At 44.9% G+C, this 16,661-nt stretch overlaps 1 protein-coding gene across 4 annotated transcripts in view; it reads right to left on the bottom strand.

Moving 5' to 3' along the window:
- The window catches only part of SYNE3 (spectrin repeat containing nuclear envelope family member 3), a 102,698-nt gene that overhangs the window by 39,086 nt on the left and 46,951 nt on the right, over positions 1-16,661 (bottom strand). For 3 of the 4 annotated variants that reach the window (XM_065593551.1, XM_065593549.1, XM_065593550.1), the window contains 9 exons: positions 15,030-15,191; positions 13,599-13,943; positions 11,695-11,831; positions 9,042-9,216; positions 7,827-8,009; positions 7,418-7,561; positions 6,608-6,742; positions 3,440-3,601; positions 2,472-2,635 (listed from right to left, as the gene is read on the bottom strand). In XM_065593551.1, the coding sequence (XP_065449623.1) occupies positions 2,472-2,635; positions 3,440-3,601; positions 6,608-6,742; positions 7,418-7,561; positions 7,827-8,009; positions 9,042-9,216; positions 11,695-11,831; positions 13,599-13,943; positions 15,030-15,191 (1,607 nt within the window). The remainder of the gene's footprint in view (positions 1-2,471; positions 2,636-3,439; positions 3,602-6,607; positions 6,743-7,417; positions 7,562-7,826; positions 8,010-9,041; positions 9,217-11,694; positions 11,832-13,598; positions 13,944-15,029; positions 15,192-16,661) is intronic. The other variant, XM_065593552.1, reaches the window with a different exon arrangement.

Genomic DNA, 16,661 nt, shown 5'->3' on the forward strand with positions numbered 1-16,661 from the left:
TATTCTTTATGGAAATATGCTTATGTCATAACAGATATATTTTATGCAAGATGGGTCTTGTAAGGTATCATCGGAAAGGTTATGATTTACTGAATGTGATTATCCAATTTGTATGCATGTATCATTTCTGTATCGAAAGTTAGGAATATTGACTATGTAACAATTACAACTGTGTGTGTATTTGGGAGACACCCACCAGACAAAAGGCCATCAGCCTTGATGAGTCATTACGAAGAAACAATAAGACTTTGAAAATACTAATCTCTCTCCTTCCTGAGAGGCTGACACTACTAGGTCAGTTGGCCTGTCACCTGGTACTAAACACCCTCTTGGACTTCTAGTAATTTTCCACTAAAAGGAGGGGAGGTCAAAACTGGGAAACAAAAGATTCCCACCGTATGTAAATTTTATTTAAGGCTGGAGAGTAAGGAAAACAAGACTCTTCTCCATTGCCTTCCTGCCCAAGAAGAAAGACTGCTGAAAGTACCTGAAGAGACAAAGGAATTAGGCAGTGGGAAAGGCAAGGGCTGAGTCCAGACTAAGACAGGAGTCTAGTCTGTAAAGAGAAATAACTGGAACTGTAAGCTACAGAAACTCTGCAACTTGCCTAAAACAACATTTAGGGTGAGAAATTATTTCTTGAAACCAGTCTCTCTAAGATCTTAAGCTTAGTATGCATGTTTTGTTTTATTTGCTTAGTAATCTGCCTTGTTCTGTTTGCTATCCCTTATAATCACTTAAAATCTGCCTTTTATAGTTAATTAACTTATTTTTGTTTATTATTAAACCCAGTTTGTACAATTTCTAACTGGGCGGGGTGGGGGAGGAGGAGAGACAAGAAGTTGTGCATATCTTCCTCCACATTGAGGGAGGGGTCGAATTTATGAGCTTACGTTGTATAGATTTCTCTACAGCGCAAGATAATATTATTTTGGGTAGACTTTCCAGAGGGGAGCTGCACTTGAGTGCTGGGCAATTTCCTAGCTGAGTCTTCTGTTTGCGGACTCTGTGTGATTCTATAGCTGGTGCATCCCTACCTATGTGTGTGCGTATGCTGCCAGAGGCCGGAGAGCCTAATTCAGCAAAACAGGGAGAGGGAGCCCAGGCTAGTGGAACAGGCAGGCTCAGTGAAATCCCAGTACATCAGATGGCATCCCAGAAGGGGGGTCCAACCCGTCACAAAACTAGTGTGAGGTTAGATACCATGTGAAAGATCTTTTTATGCTGAGTGGAAAATAAACCAGAAATTGGCATTAATGGATAGAAGCACTTTTGTCTCATTTGGAGAGAGCCATTTGAGGGAGCAAATTCCAAAACGAAAATAATTGAGAGTGCTCAAAAAAAAAAAAAAAAAAATCATCAGAAGCAGGTGAGCAACCTGTTATTTCTTTGTGTATTTCTCAACAAAATCTAGGTCACCAACAGAAATCTCGAGAGCCGGAGAACTCCTCCCAAGCACGTGGTAATCCAGACAAACCACTTGTAAAAGAACCCAGGAGCTCACCGCAGAGACGGAGAGGGAATGTGTGGTTCTAATTAAGCAGCATTCCTTGACAGGTAACAGCCAAGGCATCTGGTAATGGCAGGGGTAAGAATGTCTTCCAAAGTGACACTTAACTGCCGGCAAGACCTAATTAAAGAGTGAACTCTGTGTGTGTGTGTGTGTTTGGCTTGGCTTGTTTCTGAACGGCTTTAATTTGAATTGTTTATCCTTGGGAGCCATGCTCTGAAATCTAATGAGGTTTCAACACAAAACTGTGTGAAACTGTCACCCCCATTACAGCTCGTTTGCTGTGGCTGCAAGAGGCACAGCTCAGAGTCTCATTATCTCCTACTAATGCTTGAAGGATACAGGGGAGGTGGAGACTGTGTCAGTTTGGGGTGGCGGATCATGATAATTAACCTAGACACGCTATCACCGTGCCTTGGTGAGCGTCTCAACTCCCCCCACCTAAGTCCTCTTCTCTGCCATCACTAACAATGTCACCCTCAGGTCTCTAAGCCCAGAGGCACTTCTGACTCTGCTCTCTCCCTAGCCCCACATATGCAGGCAATATCCAAGTCTTGCCTCCCCTTCCTCCTCCATAACCTCTCCAAGATCCAGACTTTTCTCTCTGTTCACTTCTGCAACACTCTCATCCAAAGCCTTATTTCCTGACTCAAGTACTGCAAAGCTCCTGTTGGCTCAGGCCTAAGGGAGATTTGCCAGGTACAGTGTCTGCTCACAGACCACAATATCCTGGCTGAAGTCTGAGAAGAGGTACTGTGCAGGTCATAGACACAGTTGGCCTGAGTCTCCACCTTCTTACACCAGCGTAAATCAGGAGTAACTCCACTGCAGTCAAACAAGAATTAAGCACAGCTCCTAACTTTCAATACTCCTTTAGGCTTAGCGTTTGCAGGGCTGGTTATAGAGCAGCAGAGAGAATCCCCCTTGAAGGGACATGGGAAAGACATATATGAACACTTACCTGATTGTCATTTTTTTGAGTGATCTCAAAGATTCTGTCAGCTGGTTCATTTCAGTATGGACATGTGCTGCCCCCTCTGGGGAAGAACTCTCAATCACCAGCTGGCCATGAGCCCCAACAAGGTGCAACTGGATCTCTTTACTTGGGAATTCAGCTAGCAGCCCCTGAAATTCACAGCACTCACAGTCACTTTCAGGTGTCGCTGCTATTTCTGAAGCTTTACCACAATGCAGGATACCGTGTCAAATGAAGGGCTATGTTCAGCCCAGGATTAGGCTCGTTTCTCTTGGCACTACACTAGTTATGGGTCCCCAGCAGCAAAATCTGCTAGGGGTTCCTGGAGGAATCCAGCAAAGCCCAAGAAGTGGGTAGCATGGGATTAGGGAAGAGGTGTAGCTAGTACGTCCCTGCTGCAGGGTAACACTGTGGGGCTTCTCTGGAGCCCCCAATGGAAATTAAAGCTGCTGCTTCCCGCTCAAGGGCCAATCAGCCCAGGCTGGCACAGGAAGTGTAAATCACCAGTATGAGTGAATCTGACCCCAAAGTATTTCCATGAAGGGAAAATTGAGCAACTGTGGGAACGGGGACATTTTCCCTTTTGCACAAATAAATGCAATGTAGGATAAACCAGTAGAGTAACCTACCATTTAATGCTACATTGCTGTGTGTCTGGAGAAACCATCCTGCCAGGAGGAATTCACTTTCAAGACTGGATTTTCCTTTAATGATGCTGCAAACATTTCAACAGAAGCTTGATGCTTCTTTTGCCCTAACCACCCAGATCATCATGCACTCATCATAGAGCAGTCCAGTTAGGCAGTAGGAATCTTCTGTCCACCAGTTTACATGGCAAATGCAAATGGAAATGGAGTCCAGGGGAACACACCACTTCCCCTAAACATCTACCTGCTGCTTCAATCACAAAAGCAAATGGATGATGACATCATATGCCAAGATGTGGTCCTCACCTCCAGGTCTGCGACTCTGCTCTCCGTGTTCCTTTCCCCACTGGCATCCTGATAGGATTCCAACTTCTGTTCAGTCATTGTGATCCACCGCTGAAGGTCTGACAGTTTGTTATTGAACGTCCAATGCTCCCGAACGTGCTTCTCAGTCCGCGCCAGGATGATCTAAAAATACCAGGAGTCACCAAAACACATCAGTGATAGAACACAAAGAAACAGCAGGCTTCACAAGAGAGACTATGGCGACGGATGCTATAGAAACACAAAGAGAGGAAATAAAAATATGGATGAAAGGCAGAAACTCTTAGCTGTTTAGTACCATGACATGGAATGCAACTCCTAACTGGATATCTACAAGCTCCTGCAGATCTGAGCTTAGCCACATGGTGGGGCATTATGTATTAGAATAGTTTCCCTCTTTACAGATGACTCAAAGTGAAAAATCCTATATTTTAGTATCTGAACTAAGTACTGCCTCCTCCCCTCTTTGCATGCAAAGTCACACTAGATATAATAGAAAGGGATCTGCCATATGGTACTTTTACCTGGAAAAATACTATTTTAGTGATATATTTGTTTACTATTTGTGATTAAAAACTAGAATTCCCTAGCATATTAGAGTCAAATTTTATTACGGATAATTTTTTTAGTGACATAGCAAACTAAGGCTTGGTCCACACTGGGGCGGGGGATCGATCTAGGAAACGCAACTTCAGCTACGAGAATAGCGTAGCTGAAGTCGACGTTTCCTAGATCGAACTAAGTTTACTTACTGCGGGTCCACACGGCGCAGGCAAGCTCCCCCGTCGACAGCGCTTCCTCCTCTCGGCGAGCAGGAGTTCCACAGTCGACGGGGGAGCGCTTCTGGGATCGATTTATCGCGTCCAGAGACGCGATAAATCGATCCCAGAAGATCGATCTCTACCCGCCGAATCAGGCGGGTAGTGTGGACCTAGCCTAAGAGAATTTTACACGCTCTCAGTTTGTTTTGGGAGGGAAGATTTTTATAGCTGTCTTTACATGCAACAAAATACTTTCGGTCAGCAGTTCTCAACTGGGGATCTGCGAGCCCCTGAGGGTCCGTGAGCCCTTTCAGGGGGGCCGCGGAGCCCCGAGGCCAAAACCTGGTGCCCCAAGCCCCAGTGCTTAAGACGGGCGTGGTGTGGAACTAAAATCGGCACCGCCCGCCCCCCAGCTGGGAGCAGTGCAGGGCTGAAACTGGCAAACCTCCCCTCCTCACCAAGCCAGGAGTAGCAGGGGGCTGAAGCTGGGAGCCTCAATGCTCCGCCCTGAAGCTGGGAGCTGCACTGGGAGCCCCCCCCCGCCTGTACACAGCCCTAGCTACCCCCTGCCTGCACCGTGAGCTATCCCCCTGCCTGCACACAGCCCCAGTTACCCCCTTCCCTGCACCCTGAGCTACTCCCCTGCCCACACACAGCCCCAGCTACTCCCTCCCTGCCTGCACCCTGAGCTACACCCCCTGCTCACACACAGCCCTTAGCTACCCCTTCCCTACACTGTGAGCTACCCCCCTGCCGACACACAGCCCCTAGCTACCCCTTCCCTGTACACTTCCCCCATGCCTGCACACAGCCCCTAGCTACCCCCTGCCTGCACCGTGAGCTACTCCCCTGCCCACACACAGCCCCTAGCTACCCCTTCCCTGTACACTACCCCCCTGCCTGCACACAGCCCCTAGCTATGCCCTGCCTGCACCGTGAGCTATCCCTCTGCCTGCACACAGCCCCAGTTACCCCCTTCCCTGCACCCTGAGCTACTCCCCTGCCCACACACAGCCCCAGCTACTCCCTCCCTGCCTGCACCCTGAGCTACCCCCCCTGCTCACACACAGGCCATAGCTACCTCCTCCCTGCACCCTGAGCGGTTTTCAAACGTTTTGAACTGAGTCCCCCTTTGAGTTATATTTTTTGGTTACATCCCTTCTCAGCCCAGACAGACTGGTGGTTTCCTGAGTGAGTCAGTGGGTGGAGGTGGCACTCCATCCCTGGACCATGCTGTGCAGAGCTGGCTCAAGCCCCACCACCCCTTGCCCCCCACAAAATAGAAGTAAAACTATGCCTATGCCCAAGGGTCCTCCCCCGGCCTGGAGCCCAGCGCTCCCCCTTCTTCCCCCGCTAGGCCGTGGCGTTTTTATAGCATGCTGAGGGGGGCCTCAGCAAGAAAAAGGCTGAGAACCCCTGACCTAGGTCAAATCAGTCCTTGATGTAACCGCAGTGGTTTTGGTCCATTAACTTTTAGGTCTTATAAAGCCTGCGATAAACCTTCCAGATGACCCAGTACTAAATGCCCTATGCAGCAAATCCCAAGAACATTGCATGAGCCCAAGCCAAAAAGATCTGGACACTCAGCAATGGATTCAGTCCCACAGAGTGGGGAGCCTCACACTGCACAATTGAGACTTTCCAAACCAACACATAGTAGTGTTTATAGACTCTAAAGGGGAGTCTATCCACTCCTCATGACTTGTCTGAACACAAAAGTTGTATTGTTTAACTATATTGGTGTAGTTAAAGTCGTACAACCCTCACTAGTGTGGACACAGTTATATTGGTATAAAGGTGCTTATTCTGGTATAACCTATTCCCATATAGAATGGGACGGGAGGAGGGATAGCTCAGTGGTTTGAGCATTGGCCTGCTAAACCCAGCATTGAGAGTTCAATCCTTGAGGGGGCCACTTAGGGATCTAGGGCAAAATCAGTACTTGGTCCTGCTAGTGGAGGCAGGGGGCTGGACTTGATGACCTTTCAAGGTCCCTTCCAATTCTAGGAGATAGAATATCTCCATTTATTATTATATAAAGGGAAATATACTGGTATAAAGGTGTTTTAGAGCAGTACGGTCTAACTGCATCCACTGTAGATGTAATTGCAGTGGTTACTATATAGGTAAAAATTCCCTGCTCCCACAACCAAAATATTTCAACATCTAAGTGTAGCCTCAGTTGGTAGGATGATGGCCACAATGTAGGGTGAGGAAGATTAAAACAGAGAAAACTGGGGAATGTTTAAAGATTTATCAAGGCCATAAGAACTCAGCCCCTGCCTTCCGCTAACAGAAAATGTCAGCGGTTGAAAGCAGACATTATGATAATGTGAAAGGATAATTTTCGCAGTTGCCACTTTAAATTCTCCACTAAATGATGAGTTACCTCCAGAGATCTCTTCAGTATCTGATAGTCAGATGAAAGCTGGTTCATTTTATGCCTGTGGGTGGGATTAGATTGAACTAGATTCTCCAGCTCTTCCATTTGAACTATAAACTCTGCCAACTCTTCTTGGATCATCTATAGAAAAAAAGGAATACTGTACATTGGCTACTTACATACTGAACACGATTTGGCCCTACAAGACAGGTGAGAACATTGATTCTGAAGTTGGTTCCATTTGACAGCATGAGATGTATTAAAGAAAAATAACTAATTTTAAAGCAATTTAGTTTCTGATGCCTAGAACTGAAAATTTACAAAAGAAGCCAGCAGGCTTTCTGATACATTAGCAGCTGATTACAAAGAAGCCAAGTGATAGCATGCTTGCTGCTAGTAGGCTAATTAAAGCACCACAAATGGTACAATAGCATCAAAATAGCAGCAATTTAAGAACTTGATTTTGCTGTCACTGAGACCAGGTCTGCACTAAAAAGTTAGGTTGACCCAGCTGTGTCGCTCGTTTCTCTTTGCACTACAGAAAATATCCCAATTCCCAACCCCGATTCTCACCACTGTGAGATCAGAACCAGGCTGTATACATTTATCATAGAAAAAACATCTTTCTAGAATCAGATAATCTAGAATCAGACTGGTGTGACAAGTCAAGCAAAGAAGGGCTTCTCCTTGCCCCGGTACTTCTGACATTAATAAATTATACATTTTGCCTAGAAGGAAAATAAATCAGTCAGGCCATCTGCCAACGTGAACATGATTAACATGCAAGTAGCATAGATAACCATCATTGTAACATACCTGTAGTCTCTGGAGTCGTGTTTCTTTACCTAAAAGGTCAGGTTGTGGTTCATTCTCTAGATCTACTTTGGCTCTGATAGCAGATAACTTCTTCTGCAGAGGCACAAAGCCTGCATCAAAGTCTTTATGTTGAGTTACCAAACTCTAGGCAGAAAGAGCAAAAAGAGCACTCAATATAACTACAGTTATATTATTTTGTGAGGGTCTACTTGACACTCTGAGCAAATAAGCAGCTGCCCTGCACAATAATCTACGTTTCTATTAATCTACAAAATGCATCAGACACAGTTGATTAGTATTCGTGAATTTATTTATACAAATCTGGATTAATAAAAGATTAATCACAATCTTTGGCATGGATATTAAATAGTAAGCAGGCCTTGGAGTGAACTTAATATTAACTGCTCACCTGCAGTCTGCTTCTCCTTTGCAGCAGACTTTTGTGTAGAATTTCTCTCTCCTTTGCCGTATCGGTTACTTCCACAAGGAGAGACTTTGCTCTCTCCTCACCAAAGATACTGCTTAGCAAATCCTTCTTCAGCTGTAACATCATCAACTGCTCCTTGAATTGGGAGCTCTGAGCCAGGCATGCCTACAGGAGAACAATTCTTCTAGTGAAATCGGAACACCAAGGGCTACATGAGTGGATCAGGTGACAAATGCAAAGAAAAACAGCAAGGCCATGACTGTAGGACAACAGTATCTTGAGCATACCTGCTATACCACAAGGCACCCACAGTATGCCCAGCCGAGAGCCAACTCAGCAACTTGCCAGAACCCTCAGGGCAGCACTCATTTTTTTAAAATAAAGGGACCCAATTGCAGTCACCTTCATCCCGAATATGGAGATGAGGCCCAATGGCTCAGCATGAAGCCTGGCTGCTCGCATCAAGGTGAAGCATTGTTTGCTGGGATCTGTCGTCTACACTCTTAAAAGGAGGAAGCTGTGGGCAACACTGCAGGGCTCTGCGGGCCTACTCCAGTCCTGGTACAATGTATGACTCAGGCTGCTATACCACAAACTGCATCAGGAAGGAGTAAACTCTGCTCACAATATTTCTTTTATATAAACCGGACTGCTTCTTTGGTTCTGCAGCTGCTTTGCTGACCTGCATGAAGGAAGCCTACTCAGCTACAGGGGCCTGACATGAAACTGTCTTATCAGAGTTATGGTTCAGTTTGATCCCTGTTTATGAAAGCATTTAGTCCAGAGATCCAAGGAGTGAGGGTTTCGCCATCACTACTCAATTCATGGGTGCATGCAGCAATTATGCATCTTCATCTCTAAACTATATTATTAGAAAAGTATTAATGGAGTTCTCAGATTTCCAACCCAGATGGATTTGGGGTTACTGCCAAAGGCAATAATAAGGCACTTAGCTCTTATATAACATTTCTTACTCAACTGGCAATTCTAGCTCATTACATAGAATGCTCAAAATGATGTGATTTTGTTACTATTAGTGAAGATGTAGGCCTGAGTTTCAGCAGTGTGTTATTTCCTACAGGAACTGGAAAACATTCTCAGTTGTCGCCATCAGACAGCTGCATTCGTGCACATGTCACTACAGCTTGTGCCGTGCGAACAAGATACTGGCTTCCTAACTTAGCTGCAACTCTCTACCTCAATCTGAAGTAAGAAAGCATGTGTCAGGGAGGGCTCAGCAACGTTAGCAGTGGAGTCCAGAAGTCTCTGAGCTGATGGCTTCCACAGCTGGAACTCTCGCAGCGGATTTTGAAAACTCTGCCTGAGCTCAGTTTCAGTCCCAGTGCTCATTTTAAATGTCTTTCCCTTGACCCTGCAAGAATAAGCAGATAATGGAGAGAATGATTAAAGTGAAATCTTTAGCTAAATGTGCAATTCACTGAGGGACAAAATAGCACAATCCTCGTGTGCCTGCTAAACCCAACACAAAGAACCTCAGTTTTCTCCTTGTGTACTCCTGGCTTTGTCCACCCTTTACTAGGCAGCTGCTTCTGCCAGTCAGATGTCCAACAAACCCTGCTTAGATCTGGAGGGACACATTCATCTCTGCTCCAACTCCACTGAAATCAGTGGAGATGTACCAGGGATGAAATCTGGCCTGGCAGTTCCAATGCCAAACAATCTCATTGTGTTCCGTTTGTTACCTTCAGTATTATCCACCAAGTAAGAGCAAAGGAACAATGTGGCTGATGGATGGGAGAAACAAGCCATGTATGTACATCTAAGAAACCTAGCGTTTAGCTGCACCCCCCTTTAGCATTTATACATAAAAAGGTGAAAAGGGAGTTTTGGTCCATTTTTAATTTTTTTTTTTAATCTTTACACACAAAAAATAAATGTTTGATAACCCAAAATTGCCCAGAATAAAGGGGACACAAATAAATTTTCCTGGTCTTTCATTCTAGATTTCTTAAACTTCTTAGAATCATTTGTGTGTCAAGTTAAATCAGTGGATAAATTAAAATAGCAAACACTCATTAAACTAATATATGGTTTAAATATCCAGGTTCCCAGTATGAAGGCTGGTCCTAAATGCTGTGGGGTTGTGAGAGTAACTTATGCAGTTCCCTTCCCAGTGGCAGACCCCCCTACAGTTATCTCCTACTTCCCTATGCTTTCCTGACCTTGGATCCTGAAGTCAGGAACATCTTGCAGTATAAAGTTTACGCATAAAAGGAAACATTGTTCTGTTAAGACACAGGAATGAGAATCAAGAGACTAGAATTCAACTCCTAGTTATACCACAGACTTCCAATGCAATCTTGGCTAATTTCACTTTTCTGCATCTGCTTCCCCCTCTCTGAAATGGAGATAATACTAGTTACCCACATGTCACAGGGGTGTCTGCAATGAGCTTAGCTTTCTGAGGGCCCTGAAATCCACAGATGGAAATCTCTGTTATTACTTCCTTTGCCATCCACTCTACAGCCTCTGCCAGCAGCAGCCTGTGACTTTGCCACGCCTTTCAAAGAAGCAGGAGTAATGGGAAAAGCTGGCAACTCATTAAACAGTCACTGATTTCTGATCAGAGGCAAGTTTAAGTCTCCTATAGTTGTTCTTCAGTGGAAAATAAATCCCAGTTTGTTTAATTTTTTTAATGTGAAGTGCTTGCTTTTCTGCATCAATTTTATTCCTCCAATCTTTTTCCATTTGCCAGCACAGTCTGCTCTAGGGATAGGAAAACCAGTTTAGATACAATAAAAATAAACTGACCTTCTTTTTCCCTTCCCAGACTGATCCTTTCTTGAAGTTTGCTACTTGCAGCCTCTGAACTTCCTGATTCCAGACAGCCTGGAAGCGGAAGTGCTAAAGCACAGGGAGAGGCTAGATTTGCAATGTTTCCAGCCCGAAAATGGAAACAGGAAACAGGAGGTAGGTAGTCAGAGAAGCTAGAATAAGCCCTGACAGATAACTGGGAGGGGAATGATTCATCAAAACAAACCTCCCAGAAAAAGGCCATGTGCACTCTGCAGTAATTCAGCCAAACCATTTACAACAACAGTTCCCAGTCTGATTTTTAGTTGAGCATGAAAAGCAATCAAAAAATAAAAATACTGATTCTACAATGCTAAAACAAGCAGTCAAACCAAATATTTCATCCAGACTATACACAGTACAGCAAGAGAGGGATCCAAGAGCAGGAGATAAGGAATTTGTGTTCCAAACCATTATGGAGCCTGACAATATACTGTACACACAGTCAAATCTCCCCACTACATCAGAGAAACCACAAAGATCAGTTTCCTTTGCTATTTTTAACATGTAAATGCATGATCTCGCTCCCATTGAGGTCAGAGGCAAAACTCCTACTCACCTCAATGGAAGCAGGCTTGGGCCCTAAGAAAGAGATTTTCTAGCACTCAGAACTAGGGCCAGATTTATGGAAGTATTCAGCCACTGAGCAGCTCATGTTGCAACACTTCTAGCCGGAATGCCAAATGAGGCCAATGCACAATGGACTGAGCTCTTCTGAAAAACTGGCTATTTATTTTGGTGCCTAAACGGGAGTTGAGCTCTTCTGGGACTTCTCCTGAGTCAATGCTTCTCAGCAAGGTTCCAGGAACTGGTCCCAAGGCAGCAAAGTTAACTGAAACGTGGGATGTGGCTATCACCAGTAAAAAAGAAAAACAAAAGAAAACCCCCCAAACCCTTTGTGACTCTGCCACCTAAGGTCAGTCTAACTTGCACTTTTTCCACGGGCCCCTGCTGATTCTTGGAGCCACTCGGTCCCCAGTGAAGTTTTATGTCAAACTGCTAGCCGACCCCACCCACATTCCCCACTGATAAATACCTTTGATATTCCCGTATTGCGGCTACAACACCGTCAGAGAGTGGTTGTATATTCTGTGAAAACCGGAACAATTCCTTAAGCTGAGCCTTCAGTCTCTCAACCTTTGACTCTTCTGCTGCAAGCGCTGCTCTTGTTGCCTTAATCATAAAAATAATGATCAGTTTGCATTATGAGCACAAAACCTGGAACATGAAATGTATAGACTATGCTGAATCTAGAGATGGTTAAACTATTTGCCACAAGCCATTTGTGTGTCAAATTTGGCACTTTTTTCTGTTCTCAGACTGTCCATGAACCGATCAGGATTTTCATAAATGTCCATGTTGTTTGTTATAGTTAGGTGATTAATTTTTAAAAACACCTTTGTGCCTGTGGGTGTTTTATAAACTGTTCACAGCAAGTGCTCTGTGAGTATTTTAGATGCAGAATTCACCATTTGAACTGTATGACTGGTCAACAAAGTCACATGGCCAGGGGTGCTGGAACAATTTTTATAGTGGCGGTGCTGAGAGCCATTGAACCAAACTGTAAACCACGGCCATCCTTACCCATACACAAACTACGCAGCTGCGTGCTGCTCCAGTGGCCAGCCTGATCGCCCGCCCAGCTGAGCTGGCCAGGAAAGCTGCCCCCGCTCCTACCCCACCCCCACTCCACTCCTTCCCCATAGCCCCTGCCCCTGCTCTGCCCCTGCCCCTCCTCTTCCCACCCCTGCTCCGCCCCAGCCCTGCCCCCACTCCACCCCTTCCCCTGAGCTACATGCTGGGGGACTGCAGCAGGGGTCGGGCGCCCTGCACTCACCAGGTGGCAGGAAGTGGAGCGACCCAGCCCCAGTCTGCTCTGCTGCAGTGAGTGCTGGAGGGCGGTTCTCCCCTGCCCCCCGTGCCTGTTTCTGCCCCCGCCCCCCGCAGAAGCCTGGGGCCAATCACCCACACACACACGGGGGGGGGGGAGGCGGGCTGCATAGGGCACCGCAATGTCTAGGGACGGCCCTGCTGTAAACCCTGTATATAATGGAAACCACTTCAATCCAGGGAGTGCTGCAGCACTGCCCCCCAAACCAAGTTTCAGCACCTATGCACATTGCTTAATTTCTATTCCCTGATTGGGCGACCTAAGGCGAGCAGCACTTCTGGTACAATTACAATCAAACCTATTTGTGCTAATAGCAGCTCTTCCGCAAACAGTACAAGAATACAATATGGTTATATGGATGTGCATGGAAAAGGGAACAAAAAGGGGTAGGTACACAGCTGGACTGAAACACAGTTTGGCTTTAGTGAATTATGTTTACAACTACTTTTGCTTTACTCTTTGCACAGTACTTGCTGAATATGACATATAATTAGGCATTTTGGATTATAATGAAAGTAACAAAAATGATGACTGATGTATAAATGTTACAGCTGTTACCAGTTAATAATGTGTGATTTTGAATATTCTATCTGCAAAAGACCCTCTTTTTATGCCATCTTATGTTTAGAGAAGTTTGATTTTTTTAACATGGGAGTTCTACAACCTGAAACCTGAAATTATAAGTGTGCGTGCACATGCCCATCAGTGCGCACTTTTAATGGGACTACTTGCAGAGAAAGACACAACCCCACATAAGCAGGAACAAACAACATTATTTGCTGTACCTAAGGAGAAGCTGGGAACAGATAGTGTGAGGCAGAGACTGAAAATTTTTTGGTTCTTTTCTCCCTATTCACATTTTTCCTTATTCAAGTCCACATACATTCTTATACCGTCCTCAGCCCCATAGTATCCGAGCACTTTCCTGTAATGCACTGTGACAGGACTAATATCTGTATGATCAAGGGTGGTCATGTACCTTCAGTTTTGTCAATGTGTTTACCACACGTCTCTTGTTGTTTTTAGGCATACAAAATACAACCACTTACGATGTATTTTCTCCACAGGGCTACTAAGTCCTCTTCACTCTTCGGCTTCTCCCCTGACTCCAGGTCATCTTCTAGTCTTTGTAGCATCTTTCTGAATTCCTGGACTTCTGCTTCCAACTGTCTGGCTTGGGACTGATAGGCACTTTCTGACTTAAGGATCTTATGCATTCTCTCCTCTTCCTCAACACATATTAGTTTCAACTTCTCCAGGGCTTTCCTCAACTCCTCCAACTCATCCTTCATCTTCCCAGCTCCTAGGGGGGAGGTGTTCTGGATCACCTCTGTAGACTGAACCTCCAGGCATTTCAATTTCTTTTCACCACGCTTGACATCTTTGGCAATGTTCTGAAGAAAGAAGGGAATCAGAAAGAGTTAAGTGGAAAGAACGGTGGGGTGGGGTGGAAGTGGTGGGGAAATGACACCTGATAATATTTACTTTTATCTGTGTATTTATTTTCTTCTCCAATTGTTGTTTCAAGGCATGTCACTTATGAAGTGGCCAGCTGCCAGATTTGATATACTTACTTAAAACTTGCAGCCTTATGATTTAGATAATATAACAGCGGGAGCATGGCTTCCCAAGAACTTGAGGAATCTTTTAAACCTGTTGGGCCTGATTTTCAAAAGTGTTCAGCACCCACAGGGCCAGTGGAAGTCAACAGGAGTCACATGTACTTGGCAGCATGGATACTCAGGCCACTGTGTCTAAAGTTTAGTAGCCCAAACTAAGGCACCCAAAATTGGAGACCACTTGTGAAAAATGGTGCTGTTAACAATGTCACCAACCCCAAGCATTCAAAAATCATGAGTCAGGCCCACCCAAAATCATGAGATTGGCTTAAATCATTAGATTTTTAAAAATAATAAAGGCCAGGGTTGTTTTTATTTGCCTTCTGGCCTTTGAGCCTCTGCGTTACATTCAGATCATGTTTATATGCTTCTCTCTGTAACCAGGAAGGCTAAAAACTTACATTTCTTTTTTTTAAATGAAAGCTCAGATTCTCATGTAATCACATGACTCCAGGAACTGGAGCTTTAAGAAAAATGTCAAATAGCATGAGACTCATGATAAAATTGGGAGAGTTGGCAGTGGTGTGTTAATGACATCATAGAGAGAAAGTGGCAACTGGACAACTCCTGATTCAGGACCCCTTCTTTAGCTACTACACCAGAATTTGTTTTAAATATTCCCCTCTGATAATATACCTTCCCTCCCCGCTTCAGATTTCTCCCCAGAGCCAGATTTGAACTTGCAGTGCTTGAATTCTAGGCCCACAGCATACTCTTGGAGCCACACAGCTCTTAGGAATATACTATTCTGTTAAATACTTGTATGATTTGGGGAATATACACAAGAAGGGATTCAAATGAGAAGAATGCATTTCTTAGCAGCGCTCTCCCTCCCCCTACTAGAACTGTATCATAAAGAACCTGCAATGTCTTTATCCCATTGTCTGCTGGCAACTTTGTTGTTTCTCCGATGCAGCAGTTCAATCCTTCAGTCACACCATTCAGCCACGATTGAAATTGGTCAACGCTGGTCTTGTATTGCTCATGTTCCTTCGTTATCTTTTCAAGCAATTTCACTCTGCACTGTAATAAGAAATGTCCAAAATGGTGAGGGCAAGAGCTTATCTGTCTCTTCACAGGTTGCATTTTTAACTAGGAAAACCGAGCCCATTTCCTTTCACCCTCATGTCACTCAACCTTTTCAGGAATTCACACCTCATCTCCAGTATGAGGACAAAAATATGTAAAGCTTTCTCCGGATCTTGGCTGTGCTGTAGCACCTCAACATTTATTCAGAGAACAAAAGATGGCAAGGTCCTGTGAGGTCAGTGCCTCGCCTCCCCTTTCCAAAGCTTCATATTTTTCATTAAAAAGCGGTATTATCCTTTCCCAACTTTGCTTTGAAACAGGAGACAATTTATGGGGTCAGCCTAGAAGCTACAGCGAGAGCCTCCATGCTGGCAAAAAGTATAGGATTACTCTGTCTGATCATGCCTGGGGCATGTAAATTATTTCACAGCACTTGCCATTTAAACAAGATGTAAAGAAACTACTATAATTGCAGCATTAGAAACTCTGCAATATTTTTAGCATCTATAGTAACCTCCAAAGACTTTGCTTTCATTGGCACAATATATAGGGCCTGGCAGTGTTTGGCTCTGCACAAACTAGGGGCAGGGTGCAAGGAGACGTCTCTCTACATACATCTTATGCCCCTATGCAGGGCCAGAGACAGGACTGGATCCTGGGATCTGGCTGATCTACACAGAGGTCAGGTCACTGATCTAGGGGGACAGGTGACTCAAAACTCCCATCTGCTTTCTCCTGACCCTGGAGCTGCTCTGTGCAGACCCTGCATCAAGTTGGAATAGTCTGAGGGTACCTCTATCTTGTGTCCTCTGCAAACACGTCTGAAGACACCATGGTATAGGAGCATTCTGGCCATGTCACCTCTCCTCCAGCCATGCCAGCAGCGCAGAGGCAGAGAAATGCATGAGGCCATATGTCAGCTCCAGACACCAGAGGATCACCCTTGTGCTAGGATGATCCTCTAGAGCCAGTCCCTCTTGCTTTAGGGCCAGACCATGACAGTGGTGCAATGCAAAGCAGCTACACTGCACTGGAGAATCTGCCCCACAGTGACAGTCTTTGCAGTCAGAAGGCAAAATTCTGATCTCAATTACGTGGAGTATTGAAAACGCTGTTGAAATGGGAGTCTGTCCTTTAAATTTCAGGGCACGTTCCTGAGCCTGCTTGCAGGCTAGGGAGCTCTGTAGGGAAGCGTGTGATCTGGGCCTGGCCTAGCCTAGTGTAAGGGATCATAAACCTTGAATCAAGCCTTGCACATAGTGGGCCAGATCCCTTGGCAGAGAAAGTGAAATGAAGACATAAATACACTAGGACAGGAAGTGCAAATTGTAAAAACTCTCAAGTGGCAAGATTCAAATCTGATTGATAAACAGAATTATGGTGAAAATGTACTTCAGCATCTTACAGTAAAATTACAAAGGTTGATTAAGGAGAAGATGCACAGCTTAAATTGAGAAGTAGCTT

This window comes from Chrysemys picta, chromosome 4 (genome assembly GCF_011386835.1).
Source record: "Chrysemys picta bellii isolate R12L10 chromosome 4, ASM1138683v2, whole genome shotgun sequence".
Classification (NCBI taxonomy): Eukaryota; Metazoa; Chordata; order Testudines; family Emydidae; genus Chrysemys; species Chrysemys picta.